At 49.7% G+C, this 17,164-nt stretch overlaps 1 protein-coding gene across 2 annotated transcripts; it reads right to left on the reverse strand.

Moving 5' to 3' along the window:
• Positions 1-6,221: 6,221 nt before the first annotated feature.
• On the reverse strand, positions 6,222-16,454 carry LOC133345052 (ankyrin repeat and SOCS box protein 18-like). Of its 2 annotated transcripts, none has more exons than XM_061555455.1 (6): positions 15,513-16,454; positions 13,878-14,145; positions 13,060-13,480; positions 10,774-10,869; positions 9,845-9,958; positions 6,222-7,936 (listed from the first exon to the last, which is right to left on the reverse strand). In XM_061555455.1, the coding sequence occupies exons 1-6, from the start codon at positions 15,901-15,903 to the stop codon at positions 7,751-7,753; spliced, it is 1,476 nt and encodes a 491-aa protein (XP_061411439.1). In that variant the 5' UTR covers positions 15,904-16,454; the 3' UTR covers positions 6,222-7,750. The 2 variants fall into 2 exon arrangements, with proteins under 2 accessions (XP_061411439.1, XP_061411438.1); XM_061555454.1 differs by having other exon boundaries at positions 7,796-9,502.
• Positions 16,455-17,164: the final 710 nt, after the last annotated feature.

The raw sequence follows: 17,164 nt of genomic DNA on the forward strand, positions 1-17,164 counted from the left end.
TTCTTCACCTGAGGACGGCTGCTTGCGTTGTGGCCGAAACGTCGTGAGAATTATTTTATAATGTTTAATTTTTATTATTTTATTATGTTTTATTTTTATTATTTTATTATATCCCTTCTACGTGACTTTACCGAAAGAACCAAAAAGTATGGCCATGTCGCTTCCGCGAGCTGCGCGGCGTGACGAGTTCCTCGTTCAGCATTTGGTTCACATTAGGGCTGTATTGTACATTGATCGACATTTTTCTTAGCTCACCAACCCAACTGCCACCTCCTTTCTCTCGCTGCAAAAGGTCCATTCCGCATCACTTCCTTTCGAACACAGCCATTGTGCTCCCACGAACTCCCTTCGATCAATAGGTATATCTCCATGCGATACCGTATACTTGTAGTCTTCACATGCTACCAGGTATAAATTTGAAGCTGAGTCGACCTAGGGGAGGCCCGGGACGGGTACAGAAAACTGACACGTTTTATGGGAGCTCAACCCACTCGAACTACTGAACAGTCGTTTTAAAAAAAAAAAACGGCTTCGTAGCTCATCGGATTTCTCCAGGATAAATAAAGATACTCTTAGGCTTTTTCGGTGAAGTCACGTAGGTAAAAAATAAAAATAATAATAGAAATAAAATAATAATAAATCAATGATATCAAACAATTTTTTATTTTATTTCTATTATTTTTTGCAGTCACAAAAGCTTCAAATCTAGAATAAATAAAGATGTTGATTTCGAAGACTCGCTTCGTCTCTCCCCGTTCCACTGGGACGGACGTTCAGTGCGACCCCGCGGTGTTAAACATCAGTGAGGTGGGGGGGGAGTGGTGGCGACTGATGACAAACAAACACGTCGAGATGACCGTGCGCCTGCTGGAATGAACTCCCCCCCCCCCCCCCCGTAAAGTCGCGCGTTTACAAAACACACGCGCGGATCCGCTTACAGCCGCCTCCAACAGCAGCACGAGTGAGGCTCTGACACCAACCAGCCAGACCGGGTCCCCCTCCCCCCCCTACACACACACACCTCATGCCATATACACTGAGATCTTTTTTACCAGTGGCAAAATATAGTTAGTAGGTCTTTTTGCCACTGGTAAAAGAGATCTCAAATAATTACCCCGAGCTCTCAATACTCTGATATTGCAGTGTGTTTGAGTTGTACGCCTTCTGGTGTCATCTGGTCCAACACCATTGGGGACTAGGCTCTAAAGAAAGCCGTCTCGGGTGTGGACCAATCAACTTCAAGGACAGTGCATATTATTATCTTGATCAGAGTTGCTTCTTTTTGTTTGCTTTTTTGACTACTTGTGTTGTGGTTATTGCAAACATGATGCCTTGAATAAAGGTGTCAGTTTTGTACCAGTTTAAAAGGGTGAAGACCTACTACCTCATGCCATGTCGAGGTACAACCCTGCTGCCATTGATTGCTCACGCCATCGCTGGTCGAGGGGCCTCCACTAGAGGGAGCTCTCAAGGGTGTTTGGCCTACTCTTCCACGCTGGCCCACGGACGCCTTAAATTTCGATTTAAAGCTTTCGTGACTGCAGGAATTCATCTTCTTGGTTCTTTCGGTAAAGTCACGTAGAATGGAAATTATAAAATAATAAAACTAAAACAAAATAATTATCACGACGTTTCGGCCACAACGCAAGCAGCCGTCCTCAGACAGGCCTGTTCTTCACCTGAGGACGGCTGCTTGCGTTGTGGCCGAAACGTCGTGAGAATTATTCTATGTTTTATTTTTATTATTTTATTATTTCCATTCTACGTGACACAGACGCCTTGTGAACTCGTGAGAGATTGGAGCGCTCACAACTTTACCCCGCCGCACGCTCACGCCACCTGCCGATCCGCTAACTGTGGTTGCTGCCCGTCAATGACCCAAGCACCATTTGTCTCAAGCTGCGGGCCTCTGTGGATTGCAAGCGGCAGTGTGTGCCCATGTCCTTACTCATCATCCCACGGTGGCTTCGCGAACGTTAATCTAACCAGCGCTTTAATGTACAGCTTCTGTGCAGAGCGACGGGAAATCCACCACCACCCACCCATCAACGAATAAGGGAGAGAGCAAAATTGGTAATACAAAATAATAATTATCGACTTTTCGTATATGCCTACCACCGGCGTAACGTCAATTGCCGTGCAGGTGGATACTTCCAAGCGGGTCCCATCTCCGTGTGATCCACACACCCCGATCGACTCTTCATAAGCCACTTCGTTGAGCAAGTATTGGTGACCAGGTGGCGTCTGAGAAAGACGCTCATAGCTGCTCAGTGGACTGATTTGTTTACCTTTACGATACTCTACACTCCTCTCGTGTTTTGTATAATCTGTTGTAAGTCGAACGCGTAGAAGGCTTTTGCGACCAATAGCATCCATAATATAAATATTTAAATGTGTCGTTAAACAACATTTATAATCTTCATTAGGCGACTGATGACAAACAAACACGTCAAGCCAAATCTGGCTGTCGCCTGATGAAGCTAGTTGTAATTACTGGCGAAACGTCGTACTCAGATTGTAAATGTTGTCGCCTGGCTCTCCAACACACCGATGTGCTGTACTAGTGACGAATTGGCCACGTTCTGTTTACGTGACAACCCTTACTAGTTGGCTGTGTTGGGTGGTGGTGGGTTTTACGACACATTTACGCGATCTAAGCCAAATACAACTCTTATGGATGTTGTTGTAACTTTTTGACCCGCCCCTCCTGGACATCTGTGATTCTGATTCTCTTAATAAGAGCATCATCCCAGCTCGCGCGGTTTAGACGTGTTTCCATTCTACTTCGTTTTACGCACCTTACGGCAGGGAGTGATCTTTCAATTGGTAATCCTCGTCATTAGTTGAATATGGTAATCTTCTATTCTTTGGGTCTTTCGGTAAAGTCACGTAGATAGAAAAAATAATAATAAAATCATAAAAATATGAATTCCTGCAGTCACGAATGCTTTAAGTCAATGGTAATCTTCATCATCTTTAATGTGGTAATCGTCATCAACGGTGTCCATCAGACAAAATCATTTACTCAGACCAACGCGATAAAAAAAAACTGTGCTAAACCCGTCAGCTGTGCGAGGTTCCTCGAACAAACTGCACCGGAGTAGATAATTAATGCATCGTCTGATCTTCGCCGTGGTTTCAACACGTGCGCGCCCCTTGTAGAACGTCGGCCTGTAGCTGTATTTACGCCGGAGGTATAGCGCGCCCTCTGCTGCGCTCTGGCTGAATTGAGGTTTTAAAAAATGTAATTCCCCTTGCCTGGGTAAACTTCAAACGGAGGTATTTGCGGCCACGATATTTCCGAGTTCAATACCCGAGGAAGCTCACAGCGGTTTGAGCGAATCGTCGAATGTTGATGTTGAATTTGGTAATAGTCTTGGCCAACGTTGAAATTTTCTTGGTCAGAAGTTGGTCAATACATTGGCACGTATAAATCAAGTTTTTGTGAAGAATAAATGACAAGGATATTGGCATATTGGTTTACAACTACGAAATACCACTTTTCGTATAGAAATAAGAGGTTCAGGTTAGATGGTTGGCAGTACAGCAAGCAGGTTACCGGCCTCTGACGTGTGGGCAGATTTTGAGTGTCTGCTCTATCCGAGTGCTGTGGTGTCTCTCCAGCCCTTGAAGCAACTCAAATATGAAGGGAAAAAAATGGTCAAACATCCCAAATCGCAGAGCCCTTGAGAAACTGCATTGAGCCTCATTCTCTTTCATCTCCGATTAGCACGGTTGGTCACCCACGGTGCGAAAGAAGTTCAACAACATTTCAGATTTCACCATTGGAACCTCATTTGTCAGTAGCAAAATATGATAATTGTTTTTTTACCCTTTTATCTGGCAACAAAACTGACACCTTTTTTTTACAGGGAGTCATGTTTGCATTGACCACAATACCTGCAGTAAATTTCAAGGACAGTGCCTACATTATCAGAGTTATGTTTTTTGTTTGCATTCCGACTGCAGGTATTGTGGTCAATGCAAACATGACTCCTTGTAAAAAAGAGGTTTCAGTTTTGTTGCCAGATTAAAGGGTAAAAACCCAATTATCATTTCAGATTGGATTTCAAGCGCTCCCCGCTGATTGAGGTACACCGTGAAGGCGTTACCAATCACGAAGAATAAAACCCTTCGAGACGATTGGAAATCCGGATGACCATTTTCGATAGGTTTATGCAAGAAAACCTCTTTATTGTGCGGAAAAAAACACGTTTTAAACACAATTAAAAAGAGATACAATCAGTCTCCAATCAACTGATTATTTAATAAAGGAAACACGTAAAAACAATACATATCAACTGCAAAAACTAATATTCTTGGGTCTTTCGGTAAAGTCACGTAGATAGGTTCAAAGAAAATAACAAAAAATAACAAAAAACTACGACGTTTCGATCGAAACCTCCTCTTCCTGATGATAAACGCTTGTGTTGCGATTGAAACGTCGTGGTTTGTCGTTCTTTTCTTTGAACCTATCTACGTGACTTTACCGAAAGACCCAAAAAATGTGAATTCCTGCAGTCACGAAAGCTTTAAGTGCAAAAACTAATTAAAATGACTCCCGCAAATAAATGCCCCTGCGTGTAAAACTAATTCTAATAAAGAGACACCTCTCATGTGTGAGGCTGCCACCCGCGGATACAGAGCCAATGCTATTTGTAATGCTCGTTAATGAATCACTCGCACAAGTTGTGCCACTTAGTCACCAACACGAAGAAGTGCTTCTCGCGAAGAACGTTATCTGTGTAAAATGTACAGCTCGTGGGGGTCAATTATTATGATGATCAATTTACCGACACAACCGGTAGAGACAGCTGTGGAACGCGTGGCGGACGCGAATGAATGCCTGTTCCTGCGTTACATGATGAGACCTCCTTTGCCAGTAGCAAGATATAGTAATACGTTTTAACCCTTTTATCTGGCACCAAAACTGACACCTTTATACAAGGGATCATGTTTGCATTGACCACAACACAAGCAGTCAAAATGCAAACAAAAAGAAACAACTCTGATAATGATATGTAACTGTCCTTGAAATTGATTGGTCCACACCCGAGCCGGCTTTTCTTAGAGCCTAGTCTCCACTGGTGTTGGACCAGATGACGCCAAAAGGCGTACAACTCAAATATAAAGGTGGCAGTTTTGGTGCCAGACAAAAAGGGTAAAAACCTATTACTACTACTGTCCTGCGTTAATTAACAACACACGTGGATCATGGGACCTCCTTTGCCAGTACCAAAATATGATAATAGGGGTTTTCCCTTTTTTCTGGCAACAAAACAGGTGTTGAGATGTTAAAACACCAAGCTGAAACCTTTTACAAGGAATCATGTCTGCATTCACCACAATGCTTGTGGTCAAAATGCAAACAAAAAACATACTCTGATAATAATAAATGTATTGTCCTTGAAACTGATTGGTCCACACCAGCTTTTCTTTTGAGCCTCGTCTCAAACGGTGTTAGACCAGAGGACGCCAAAAGGCGTCGACTTTATCCTCTTCCTCCTCGTCGCTCACCCCCTCCCCGAGCATCGCCCCTCCACCACTACCTGCCTACAGGTACAGACCTGGCCTGCTCGCCTGCCCAGGATAAGCACCGTATCATCTTGGGAGACAGTACATGTACTGTGATTTTTTTGTGTGTGTTTACAGCCATAAATCGGCTGCTGTATGAATGTCTCCCCACGCCGTGTCGTGCATGGAAATTCTTTGACCATACTTCACCTCGCCGGTACGTACTTGTTGGTAAATTAGGCGCCCAGGACATGTTGAACTATTACTCGCCACTGATGTTAGCCGTGACTGGGAATTTAACTTAGGGGGTCGGGTTCACCGCTTTACCCGAGTTGTCTTTAATTGCCAGTATGGTTAATTGCGTCTGTCTTCAACAAAGTCCTATATATATACCGAATGTATGTATCATTAGTCATTAAACACATTCCTGCGGAGGGAGCTGGTAGGAACGTTGGGTTGCTCGGTCAATGGCCAGGGTCAACGGCGGCGTGGTGTATTCCGCAAATATGCCCGACTGTGGGGGCGGGCACAAGCCGGCGTGAGTAGGTTAAACGTTGAGTTTTATAAGGGCACCACGGGGTGACCAGCCCCTCCCCACCCAGCCCCACCCCTCCCACCCCTCACCCAGCCCCATCCTCCCCACCCAGCCCCTCCCCACCCTCCCCACCCAGCCCCTCCCCACCCTCCCCACCCAGCCCCACCCCTCCCATTTTTGGATGCACGACGGACGGACGGACTCAATAATCCCCTGTGGGCTGGTGGAACCCGGTGGTTCCTACCAGTATTAGTCATCAATTTCATCCTTAATCAGCAGGAACATCTCGGCGTCATCAGTAGTCATGATCTATCCGCTGCTGGTGTAAGGCCTCTTCCACACCATCGCCATCTCTGACGGTGATGTGACGCGCTATTGATTGTAAGCATAATTGTTTTCCAAGTCGCAGCCTCGTAGAATAGTTCAGTTTATAGAGGCTAGAGCCGTCCCTTAAAACCACGAGCGTCTACACGAGGCAAAATCGGGCAGCTTGCGCACACAGCCAATGGCGAAGCCAGGATTTTCAGATAGGCGGGGAACCCCTCCAGTAATGAGAAATGATAGAGGAGTTGTTAGTAAGTAAGGACGCGTGTGCGGCGATGGCGCAGTCATCGATCGAGGTTCGAATTCGAACCGCGTTGTGTGATCGGCATCGCGCTCGCTGAAGGTGAATGAATGCCTTCAGGGAAGTCGTGCACTGTATACGCAACTGCACACAATTCTGAGTCACTTATAACTGATTTGTCGTTACTTATTGCCAATTATGGACTCCGACTATTGTCCTATCATCTCATAGAGTTCCTGGCACGTAATAATATGCTACACAGTGACAGTGGGGGTCGCAAAATGCCGATTTGTTACAAATAAACCCCAATGATCCGATCGAAATTAGGGATTTCGATCGGATCATTGGGGGGGCCCGTGCCAGCCCCCGCCCCCCGACTGGCTCCGCCAGTGCACACAGCTTATCGCCTATTTACATTCGAACGGCTATATAAGTAACATTGTGCTCTTGTAGTTAGTCGAGAGATGACGAGACATCATTTTCAATCCCTTCAGTGAGCAGAGCGCCGTGTCATGGAACATGTCGCTGTGGATCCACCGGTGGAGTCGTTTCAGCCCTGGATTCTCACTCAATGTTTTCGGGGTCGCTGGCAGACAATGGCTGGTTCAAGTTCATGTATTAGGTATAGCCCTGTGAGCCATTCGGCTCTTGAATCTGGTGCAACCGCAACAAACAAAAAACAAAAACATTAACAAAAAACATCTTAAAGTGACTATGTGACTGAGTGCAAACAGAAAATCCAAGAAAAGACAGCAAAAAATTCCAGAAAAAAAGCACCATACACCAACGCTGTGTGCACAAATCCCAGTGGGATGCAAGTCAAACAACCAACAACAACCACAAGACAACTTACATTAAGGTCATCAGTCTAACTCTGTACTACAACAAACAAACATGGCTAAACCAATACACTTTTCGAAATCACCAGCAGGTGACTATCGGCCCCAGCCAAACTGGACGTGGTGCGGCATGATCGGAAATATTTTTCGAGTCGGGAAAATGAATTCCTGGCATGGTCTCGTCGCCCCCAACACGAGACGGCGCTGTGCCGCGCCGGATCGCCATGCTAAAGCTGCTGCTGCTGCTTTTCCACGCTGAAGAGGTCTCCACCGCCACCACCACCACCCTTTCCCCTTCTAGTGTACGTAACCCATGGGCTCCAGCAGCAAGTAACTCTGCAACCTGGGGGGCAGCGGGAGCTGCGGGACGACTTCGGCGCAGCGTGCGTCCAGGTACGAGCGCAGGGCGCAGCGAGCCAGGTGCTGCAGGGCACGCGGTGCCCCCTGCAGCGCGAACACGGAGTCGTAGAAGGCGGCGTGTCTCTGCGGGCAGAGCGGCGACGGAGGGGAGACCGGCAGGAGGACACCGGGAACAGCGCGGGTGAGCGTACAAGTTCATGTATTAGGTATAGCCCTGTGAGCCATTCGGCTCTTGAATCGGGTGGAACCGCAACAAATTAAAAGCAAAAACATGAACAAAAAACATCTTAAAGTGACTATGTGACTGAGTGCAAACAGAAAATCCAAGAAAAGATGGCAAAATATTGCAGAAAAAACACCGTACACCAACGCTGTGTGCAAACATCCCAGTGGGATTCAAGTCAAACAACCAACAACAACCACAAGACAACTTTGATTAAGGCCATCAGTCTAACTCTGTACTACAACAAACAAACGTGGCTAAACCAATACACTTTTCGAAATCACCAAAATAAAGCCATGAAAGCAAGTACGGCTCTTTTGTCAGTGAGCTGCCAGGTGAGGGCCTCTATTCACGGAGCCCCTGAGGAGGAGGGGGGGGGGGTCCCGTGAGCCTCGTGTAATAATAACGCCCCCCCCCCTTTCCATTTCAGCGAGCGCAGATGCTTAGAGGAGAGTGTGGACGGAGATAGCGCAGTGCCCTTGCCGCGGGGATACAGGAGGCGCAGGCGGTCGTGGTTGCAGTGTGGGGAACCCTGTCTCCTGCGGTGTAGGGGTAGGCGCTTGACATCACGGAGAGATGGCGATTCATCTTCTTGGTTCTTTCGGTAAAGTCACGTAGAATGGAAATAATAAAATAATAAAATAAAACATAATAAAATAATTCTCAGACTCTGTTTCCTCGACAGACCTGTTCTCCACCTGAGGACGGCTACTTGCTTTGTGGCCAAAACGTCGTGAGAATTATTTTATTATGTTTTATTTGTATTATTTTATTATTTCCAATCTACGTGACTTTACCGAAAGAACCAAGAAGATGAATCCCTGCAGTCACGAAAGCTTTAAATCGTAAAAAAAAATATTGATTTAGCTGATGTTGATGACACAGCCTCCACTCGTGTTTACAGATTTTTTACGATCTATTTCCGTGCCGTGTAAACATGTTGTGAAGGAGGCTGCGCTCGTTCTCTGTCGATGGGACGTTTCTCAGAAGAGCGAGAAAAGCAGACGTCTTTTTAGGCGCGGACTAAATTCGGATTGGCACTCGTGCCGGGACGTGTGATTTACTGCGCGGATTCATTCACTTTGCCAATGCGACATTCTTGTGAAACGCTTGTTTTGACAGGAAGCTAAAGCTGGCAGCTTGTATGACATCCGATCCCACGTGGTTTGCTCGTCATGTGTGTGTATTGTACCTTGCATTGCAGAGTCACGTCGAGGTGAAGATGCGTGATTTTAAGAGAATCTGTGAACCGGTAGAGCCTCATACCGCGTGAGAGATCCACTAACGAGAGTCCCTTCAACACCAGACTTCCATCGTGGAGACTCAAAGTCGTAAATGAACCTCCGACCACCACGACGAGGCGAATCGAGGTCACGGTCATGGCATCGTACAATGTTACTCGCATGTGCTGTAGACCTGATTCCAAATCGACCCAGTACAGCTGCCGTCGGAACCCGGCCCGTACCCTGCAAAGCACGGTTCACGAATCGAGCCAGCATCCTTCCCCAATGGCAATGGAAACGCGGCGCATACTCACACGTTTTTTTTGGTTAGGCATCGAACAGATGCACTTCCGCGGCCATCTGGAACGTTCTTCCTTCCGCTATTAGGAAGCCACTGGAGATATGCACTTTTAAATCATCCAGATTGAAAACGAATTTATTGAGAACTGCATTTTTGTGTTAAGTTTGTCCTTTCCAAGCACCTCCGATTAGCACGGCCGGCTACGTGCGATGCAAAAGACGTTTAACATTCATAGCGTACGCACATACGCACGTCTATGGGTATCGTCTCCGCGGTAACCCCACCTGGTAGGTGTCGTCTGGGATGGCCTGCCTCCACGCGGGCGTGATCTTGATTCTGCCGTAGACGTTGAGCAGCACCTCCACGGTGTTCGCCGCCTCGGAGCACGACTCCAGCACCTGCACAGCAAGAAGCTCGTTCAGAGGTCGCCACGGCCGGTTGGGGCCTCGCGGCGCCACGGGGCACGGCCCCACAAGGCGACGCCACGGGACGACTCAAAGGGTCGCTTCAGTAGGCAACGTACGAATAGCATTTGCTTCACTCCACCGCTGGATAAAGGGCCTCCTCACGCGATGTGGGTTGGTGAGGGGTGCTGGATTGGTTCAGGTTCGTAGCGTAATGCCTGGGCCACTGGACCACAGTTGGTTATTTTATTTCCAAAAACATCATGCTGATTCATGTGGGTTGGTGAGAGGTGCTGGATTGGTTCAGGTTCGTAGCGTAATGCCTGGGCCACTGGACCACAGTTGGTTATTTTCTTTCCAAAAACATCATGCTGATTCATGTGGGTTGGTGAGGGGTGCTGGATTGGTTCAGGTTCGTAGCGTAATGCCTGGGCCACTGGGCCACAGTTGGTTATTTTCTTTCCAAAAACTGGATTGGCAGAAGTCATCAGAATTTCACCCCTGACCATCTGGGTTAGTCGCAGTAAGTGCAGTCACCGGTGACCGCGGCGAAACCATCGGCGTGCTGCACCGAGAATACGGTTTAATCGCAGGTGGGCGAAACCCAGACGTGCCGGCTGAGGGATACATCTCAAACACATCCATGATGAACCTCCCTGAGGCCACTCGGCCACCGCGTGACATGAGCGTTATACATCTCCCGGAACATTCTAGGCTTCAAGCGGTTGTGCCTCGTGAACTCTACCCAACCCCGGGGACCTGCTCCTGCTGATGCTGCTGCTCCTACTGCGAGAATGCGAGACGCTCACCCGGTGGAATGCGCCCGGCCACACCTTGACGGAGCCTCGGTTGAGGAGGTCCTGCACCACGACCTCAGGATTGTGCTCCCGTCGGTAAGCGGCCACCTGCGAAGAAGCGACGTTTTAAACCCTCAGCTGTACATGCACAGTCCGCGTTATCAGTCCTTCGCCGACCCCCCCCCTCCCCTCACGCCTTGCGGGCCGTAACAGATATTTGATGATACTTCACCACGTTTGTCAGTGCGGGTTGATGAGCTCGGGTAGCACGGAACAGCAATGGATACCGCCGCACTGCCCTCTGCTGGACACAACGCAGAGGAAACTCTCTGTGCTCTTGCAAGTATTTGTTTGTTCTAGATTTGAAGTTCTCGTGACTGCAAGGACGTCTCTCCCACTTTAGTAAAACAAATTATTGCTGTGGTGTTCACACCTGATGATGATTGCTTGTGTTGCAATCGAAACGTCGTGATTTAATTTAATTTGTACCTTTTAATTTATTTTGATTTATTATTTTCTTTACCTACGTGAATTTACCAACAGAACCAAAATTAGTTGTTAGTTCTCTCATTTACGGAGCTTCACGTCCAGGTGGTAAAATAATGTGCGCGTTGCTGCTACGCGCTTCTAGAATACCCTTGCGGCTCATCATAGTTCCCCCCCCCGCTTCATTATTTCCCGGTGAGACCAAAACACAGAGCACACTTGTCCCTGTACCTAATTATTTTATGGCGCCTCGTGCTCGGATATTTACACTTTCTTTCTTATTCGCATACCTGTCAATCCCCTACCTTATTATAGACCAATTCAGACCTTATTGGTCACCCCGTGCCCTTATACATCTCAACGTTTATCCGACAAAGTTCCATCACAAGGGAGAAACACAAAGAAATAGACAAAACCTTTATTTGCCCGTCTTGAAACGGCTGTACGCCGTATGGACCTCAACTCAATTTGCCTGCACAAGAATACGGGCAAGCCGTATTCGTGTTTCGTTTACGACCGTCAAAGACATCGTTTGCTATGAAATATTCATCAAGGACCATGTACTCGTTATCTGCGATAGTGATGTTTTTGTATTTTATTTTGCTGCTTTTGCGCTCACGCACCACGGATCTCCCTTGTAAAATAGCCGGGCAATTGGCCAAGCGGGATCACTCGTGTTACAAATCATATAAACTTAACTCAAAACGAGTGAAGTAAGGTTTTTTTAGGCTGCAACGTATATTAATAGGCAGCTAATGACGCTGTTTCTGAGAATGACAGGAGAGCCCTTGTACGCGTGGACCCCGGATTCTGTCCCAGCTGGCACGGCGGGGCTCGGATTTCAGGAGACGCCGTGGAAGTTTAGCGACGCGCTGTGTTTTCATCGCCTATGCCCTGCCAAACCCTGCCATCAATAGCGTCTTTGCTTAAGAGGCTTAAAACATGCGGACGTCTGGAGATCGTGTTTAATCCCCGCGGTGTTGTTATTTCTGCACAAATATGGATCTCCTGCCGCTCGTAATTGCGCCGCATGTGACTCAAGACACCGCCTCCAGTGTCGAGCTTGTCAACAGTGTTCGCCTTCACCGCACCGATGTTGTTTTCGACTGATTTGGCTTCCGTGAAGCGAAGGACGCCACACGAGGGAGTGGTATGGCCACCACTTGGCCGGGCCGCCTATTCCACTGCACCAGGTACTTATTTAAGTTCTAGATTTGAAGCTTTCGTGACTGCAAGGATTCATACTCTTAGGTTTTTTCGGTAAAGTCACATAGGTAAAAAACGGCATCTCTTGAGGAAGGCCAGCGTCTCGAGAAGCTGTGACTTCTTGTCTCGTTGTCTGTTAAAAACTCTAACAGATAGGTGAAATTCATCCCCGTAGAGGGTATTAATTCTAGATTTGAAGCTTTCGTGGCTGCAATGATTCATACTCTTACGTTTTGTCGGTAAAGTCACGTAGGGAGGAATTTCACCTATCTGTTAGAGTTTTTAACAGACAACGAGACAAGAAGTCACAGCTTCTCGAGACGCTGGCCTTCCTCAAGAGATGCCGTTTTTTACCAACGTGACTTTACCGACAAAACCTAAGAGTACTTATTTAAGGTTCAGTCGACACGGTTGGAGGCCCAGGACGGTTGCAGATATCACTCGCTACTAACTCTAGCCGTGAGCGGGCATCGAACTCCGACAGATGGGTTCGTAGCGCAGTGCGTAAAACACTGCGCCACCTCCCCTACAAACTCGTGCCCCGTTACGTATTCCGAACGCTCTCCCGCGCACACCCACAGGGGGCGCTCCTCTCCGTGTCCTCACCTGAAGCACCTTCTGCAGGGGCGCCACGCCGTTGTAGTCGAGCGCGTTGACGCGCGCGCCGCACTCCACGAGCACGCGCGCGAGCGCAGCGTGCGCGCCCCGGCACGCGCCGTGCAGCGGCGTCAGCAAGTCCGGGTCGCGCGCGTCGACGCGCGCGCCCGCCGCCACGAGCGCGCGCGCCATCTCGGCGAGCACGCGCGCGCCGGGGTCTCCCGGGACCCCCGGGTGCATGCACACGAGCATGAGCGGCGTGAGGCCGCGCGCGTTCACGTCGTCCGGGTGCGCGCCCCGCGCCAGGTAGAGGCGCGCGTGTTCGAGCAGCGCGTGGCGCGCGGCCACGTGCAGTGGGGTGTCTCCCTCCTCGTCGTCCTCCGACTGCGCGTTCACGTCGGCGGAGAATTCCAACAGCAGCCGCGCGCATCTGTGCGGAGTTTGGGGGTGTTGGAGATGGAGGGGGGGGGGAGGAATAATGGAATGCGTGTGGTGGTGGTGGTGGTGACGTTGACCGAGTGGTTAAACGATGAGGAGACAAACACGTGTTTTCGGTTAACTGATTAAGATTACTGGGAAATGTATGCGCTCACATGTACAAGACACACGCATATAAACGCAACTGCCATACCCACGCCCTCATGCCGCCCGTTACCAATGAACGCGTCGCAGAGTCTCGACTGTTTTTGTTCGGGAGAATCCTTCATTTCGAGGTTTGGCCAATTCGATGTTATAAGGCGAGTGACGGGTCACGAAGTGATGAGGACCGGATGAGTGCGCTCCCAGCTCCCCCCCCCCCCCACGGCCCTCCTCCGCGATGCACGTACGCGAGTGACCCTGGCGACGTGCAGTGGTGCAGCGGCGTGAGTCCGCGCTCGGAGCACGCGCTCGGGTTGGCCCCGAACTCGAGCAGGAGCCGCGCGCACGCGTCCTGCGCCGTCTCGCACGCGGCGTGCAAGGCCGCGTCTCCTCCCGGGTTCGCGTCCGGGTTCGCGCCCCTCTGCAGCAGGTGCTCCAGGCAGTCGGTGTAACCGCGGCTGGCGGCGATGCGCGCCGGGGTGGTGAGCACAAGCTGCGAGGGGCACGGCCACATCCCTGCACGCGACGCGGTGGGCGGGCGCGGAAAGGTTCGGGTCGGGTACGGCCACAATTTGATTTCGAGTCTCGTGTATTTGTTTTTTATCCAGGTGAGAACTCAAGTGACCAGGATACTCTCATTTGCATGAGTGACCTGGGTGACAAATAACAAAGGCAAAAAAAAATGGTTAAATCAATTTGGCGTCTAAATACAAGACGCTGCACAAAAATAGTGACGCGCGTGCCTCGCCATGTAAACGGTAAGAGGAGTCGAGGGATAGTCGGAGGCAAAAGACGAGAGAAAGTTATTGAGTCTGGACTTCAACGAGGGCATGGAGTCTAAAGCACGGATGGTGTGGTGATGGTGGTGGTGTGTGAGCCGAGCGTGGTGGCCAACCATCGCTTTGGAAGCTAAGGTTGGTGGACCACGTAGAGATATCTGAAATTCGCTCCCAATTCCGTTGGCCTGCGAAGAAACAAAGCGATAGCTGTAGAGCAAGTAGGTTCGTGAACCAGTTTCATTAGCTTAATGTTATCCCCTCGTATTCGTGGTTTATGCCACACGAATAACACTCCTTGAATGGATTTTGTCAAATACGAACTAGACGGGCAATAAAAACTAAACAAAAAATAGTGATCCCAAATTCATGCAAATCTGATTAATAATTGCAGGTTTAAAACCAATCCCACCCCCCCCAACGGGTTATGGATGCTCTCAATTCGATTAAAATACATAATCACGTGGCCTCGTTTTACAGATCGGTTGGTATACAATCTTGATTTTAAACTTTCGTGACTGCAGGAATCCATACTTTTTGGTTCTTTCGGTAAAGTCACGTAGGTATAAAATAAAAAAAATCACGACGTTTCGGGCGCAACACAAGCGTCCGTCATCTGATGACGGACGCTGGTATACAGTCGCTTTTTTACTGCCATTTCATAGGTTTCCGACTAATTAACATATTATTTACGTATACTTTACATTCATATTATACCATTTACTCCCGGTTCGACGTCTGTTTTAGAATTAGTTTCGAATCGATGCAACTACGCATCCCCACGCTCGTGGATCACCCTGGTAATGAAGCCAGGGTTCATCCTGTGCATTCCGCAGCCCGTGCGTTGCCTCCTCCGCCACGCGTGTGCAACCTCCACTCCCGCGGGCCGGAACACGACCCACCATACGTGGGGAGGGGGGGGGGGGGGGTCTGACCGGGCCGCGTTGCACAAAAAGCTTCAGCGAACAACTCGGCCACGTCGGCTTTTGGGGCAGCTTCCAAGAGATTCCCGAATAGAACTCGCGTTATAAGCGCTCCCGTGCGGCGCGCGTGCCTCTTGTCTCTGTGTGATGCAATGGGGGGGGGGGGGGGGGGGGGGGCGTTTACACGAGGCTCGCGGACCCGTGGTGACCTGCGGGTCGCCGGGACACTGCACGATCACGTTGGCAGCCAGGGGCTCCCTGAAGATTCGGCGAACGAGGGCCAAATCCCCGGCGAACAGCGCGTGATGAACGACGACGTCGCGGCACACCAGCCGCTCCTCTTGCGAGGCGCGCCACGGAGTCCTGGCCGTCTCCGTCGCCGCCTGCTGCCTTTGCTTGTTTTGCTGCTGTTGCTGCTTCTGCTGCTGTTGCTGCTGTTGCTGCTGTTGCCGAACCCGGCTGCTAACGGAGGGGACGCGCCGCTGCCTCAGAGCCCAGCGCTGCTCCTCTAGCTCCTGCGACCTGAAGGCCCGGAGCGCGGATGATGTGAAGGGAAAGGAAGGACCGCTCGCCATGACCCTCCGGGAAGCCGTTCCAGGGATTGTTTCTCGTCTTCCTCACCGCCCTCCCTCTGCTCTCGTCCTCGGCGCTCGCTCCAGTAGCCCGGGCTGCGATGAATTCTGCCTTCACTTTGTGACGTCTATTTATAAATCCTCTTTTAAAAAAAGAAAAAACACCCCGCAGCGTTCGTGATCGACACCGACTTTTTAGTAGGGCACTAGATAGCGATCGAACGTTTCGGACGAAGACCCTTCTGCGAAGTTGACATTTGAACGGCTTTTTTTACCTGATATATGAGCAGTTCTTTGTCAGTTAACATATACACGTATTCCAGAAAAGATAAAAAAAAAACACATCGATTAACGAAGTCGGTTTAAGTTCTATTTCATGATTTCAGATATCATCCTTGCTCTGTTCTTCCTGTTGTCCACATCGCTTCTTCGGGACCGGCTTCTCCTGCTGCTGCTGCCGCCGAGTTACTGTGGTGCCACGGTCCCCGTCACTGTTATTTTAATCGCCGTGCCGAGGCTGCGCTCTTGGCAGCGGCTAGTTTTGATCCCTCCCGTTGGGTGACGGCGGGAGAAGGGGAGTGGGGTGGCTGTTCCTCCCCGCCTCGTCCCCTTGCCAGAGGGGTCCCGCGTCCGGGGTAAATTTAGAAGCTCTCTCGAGTCAGCTGATGTAAGCTCGCCACTCGTGCACTCTCTCCAAAACGAGACGATAACTCCCCTCCATTGCGGGCACTCTCGGCCACGCGAACGACCCCCGTCTCTACTCCTCTCAACGGAGCCGCTCGATTTTAAGAACGGAAGGATGCGTCGATACGTCGATCTGAATGGACCATTACGCTCACGATAGCGAGTGAATCCGCTCAAGTGCAGAGGTGCTCGGTGGATCATTGCATAGCGGGATCGTAAGGGATGGCGACGGCCTTCATCCAGCAGTGGACCGACGAAGGCTGATGATGATGATGATTAAGTAGCGATTGGCCAACGCTTACCAATACAAGAACTTCTTATAACGCGTCTCGAGACTGAGGTCTTCCTGGGATAAATGATGGCACGCCAAATTGATACATTTCGTTGACGTTGACCGTGTGAAGTGGTTGCCGTGCCGCGCTTGTATTTTAGGAGGTGTCGGTGCAAAGTGACAAGCAGAGACGAGTGCTGGGGTAGAGGTCGCGAACCCCTCTCCGCTAGCGGCGTGCGACCTCCACCCCCGCCGGCCAGACACGAACCCGTGAGCCCCACGGCCGGGTACACGGACGCTCCGAGACAC

This window comes from Lethenteron reissneri, chromosome 21 (genome assembly GCF_015708825.2).
Source record: "Lethenteron reissneri isolate LAM-NWPU_2019-01 chromosome 21, ASM1570882v1, whole genome shotgun sequence".
In the NCBI taxonomy this organism is placed as follows: domain Eukaryota; kingdom Metazoa; phylum Chordata; class Hyperoartia; order Petromyzontiformes; family Petromyzontidae; genus Lethenteron; species Lethenteron reissneri.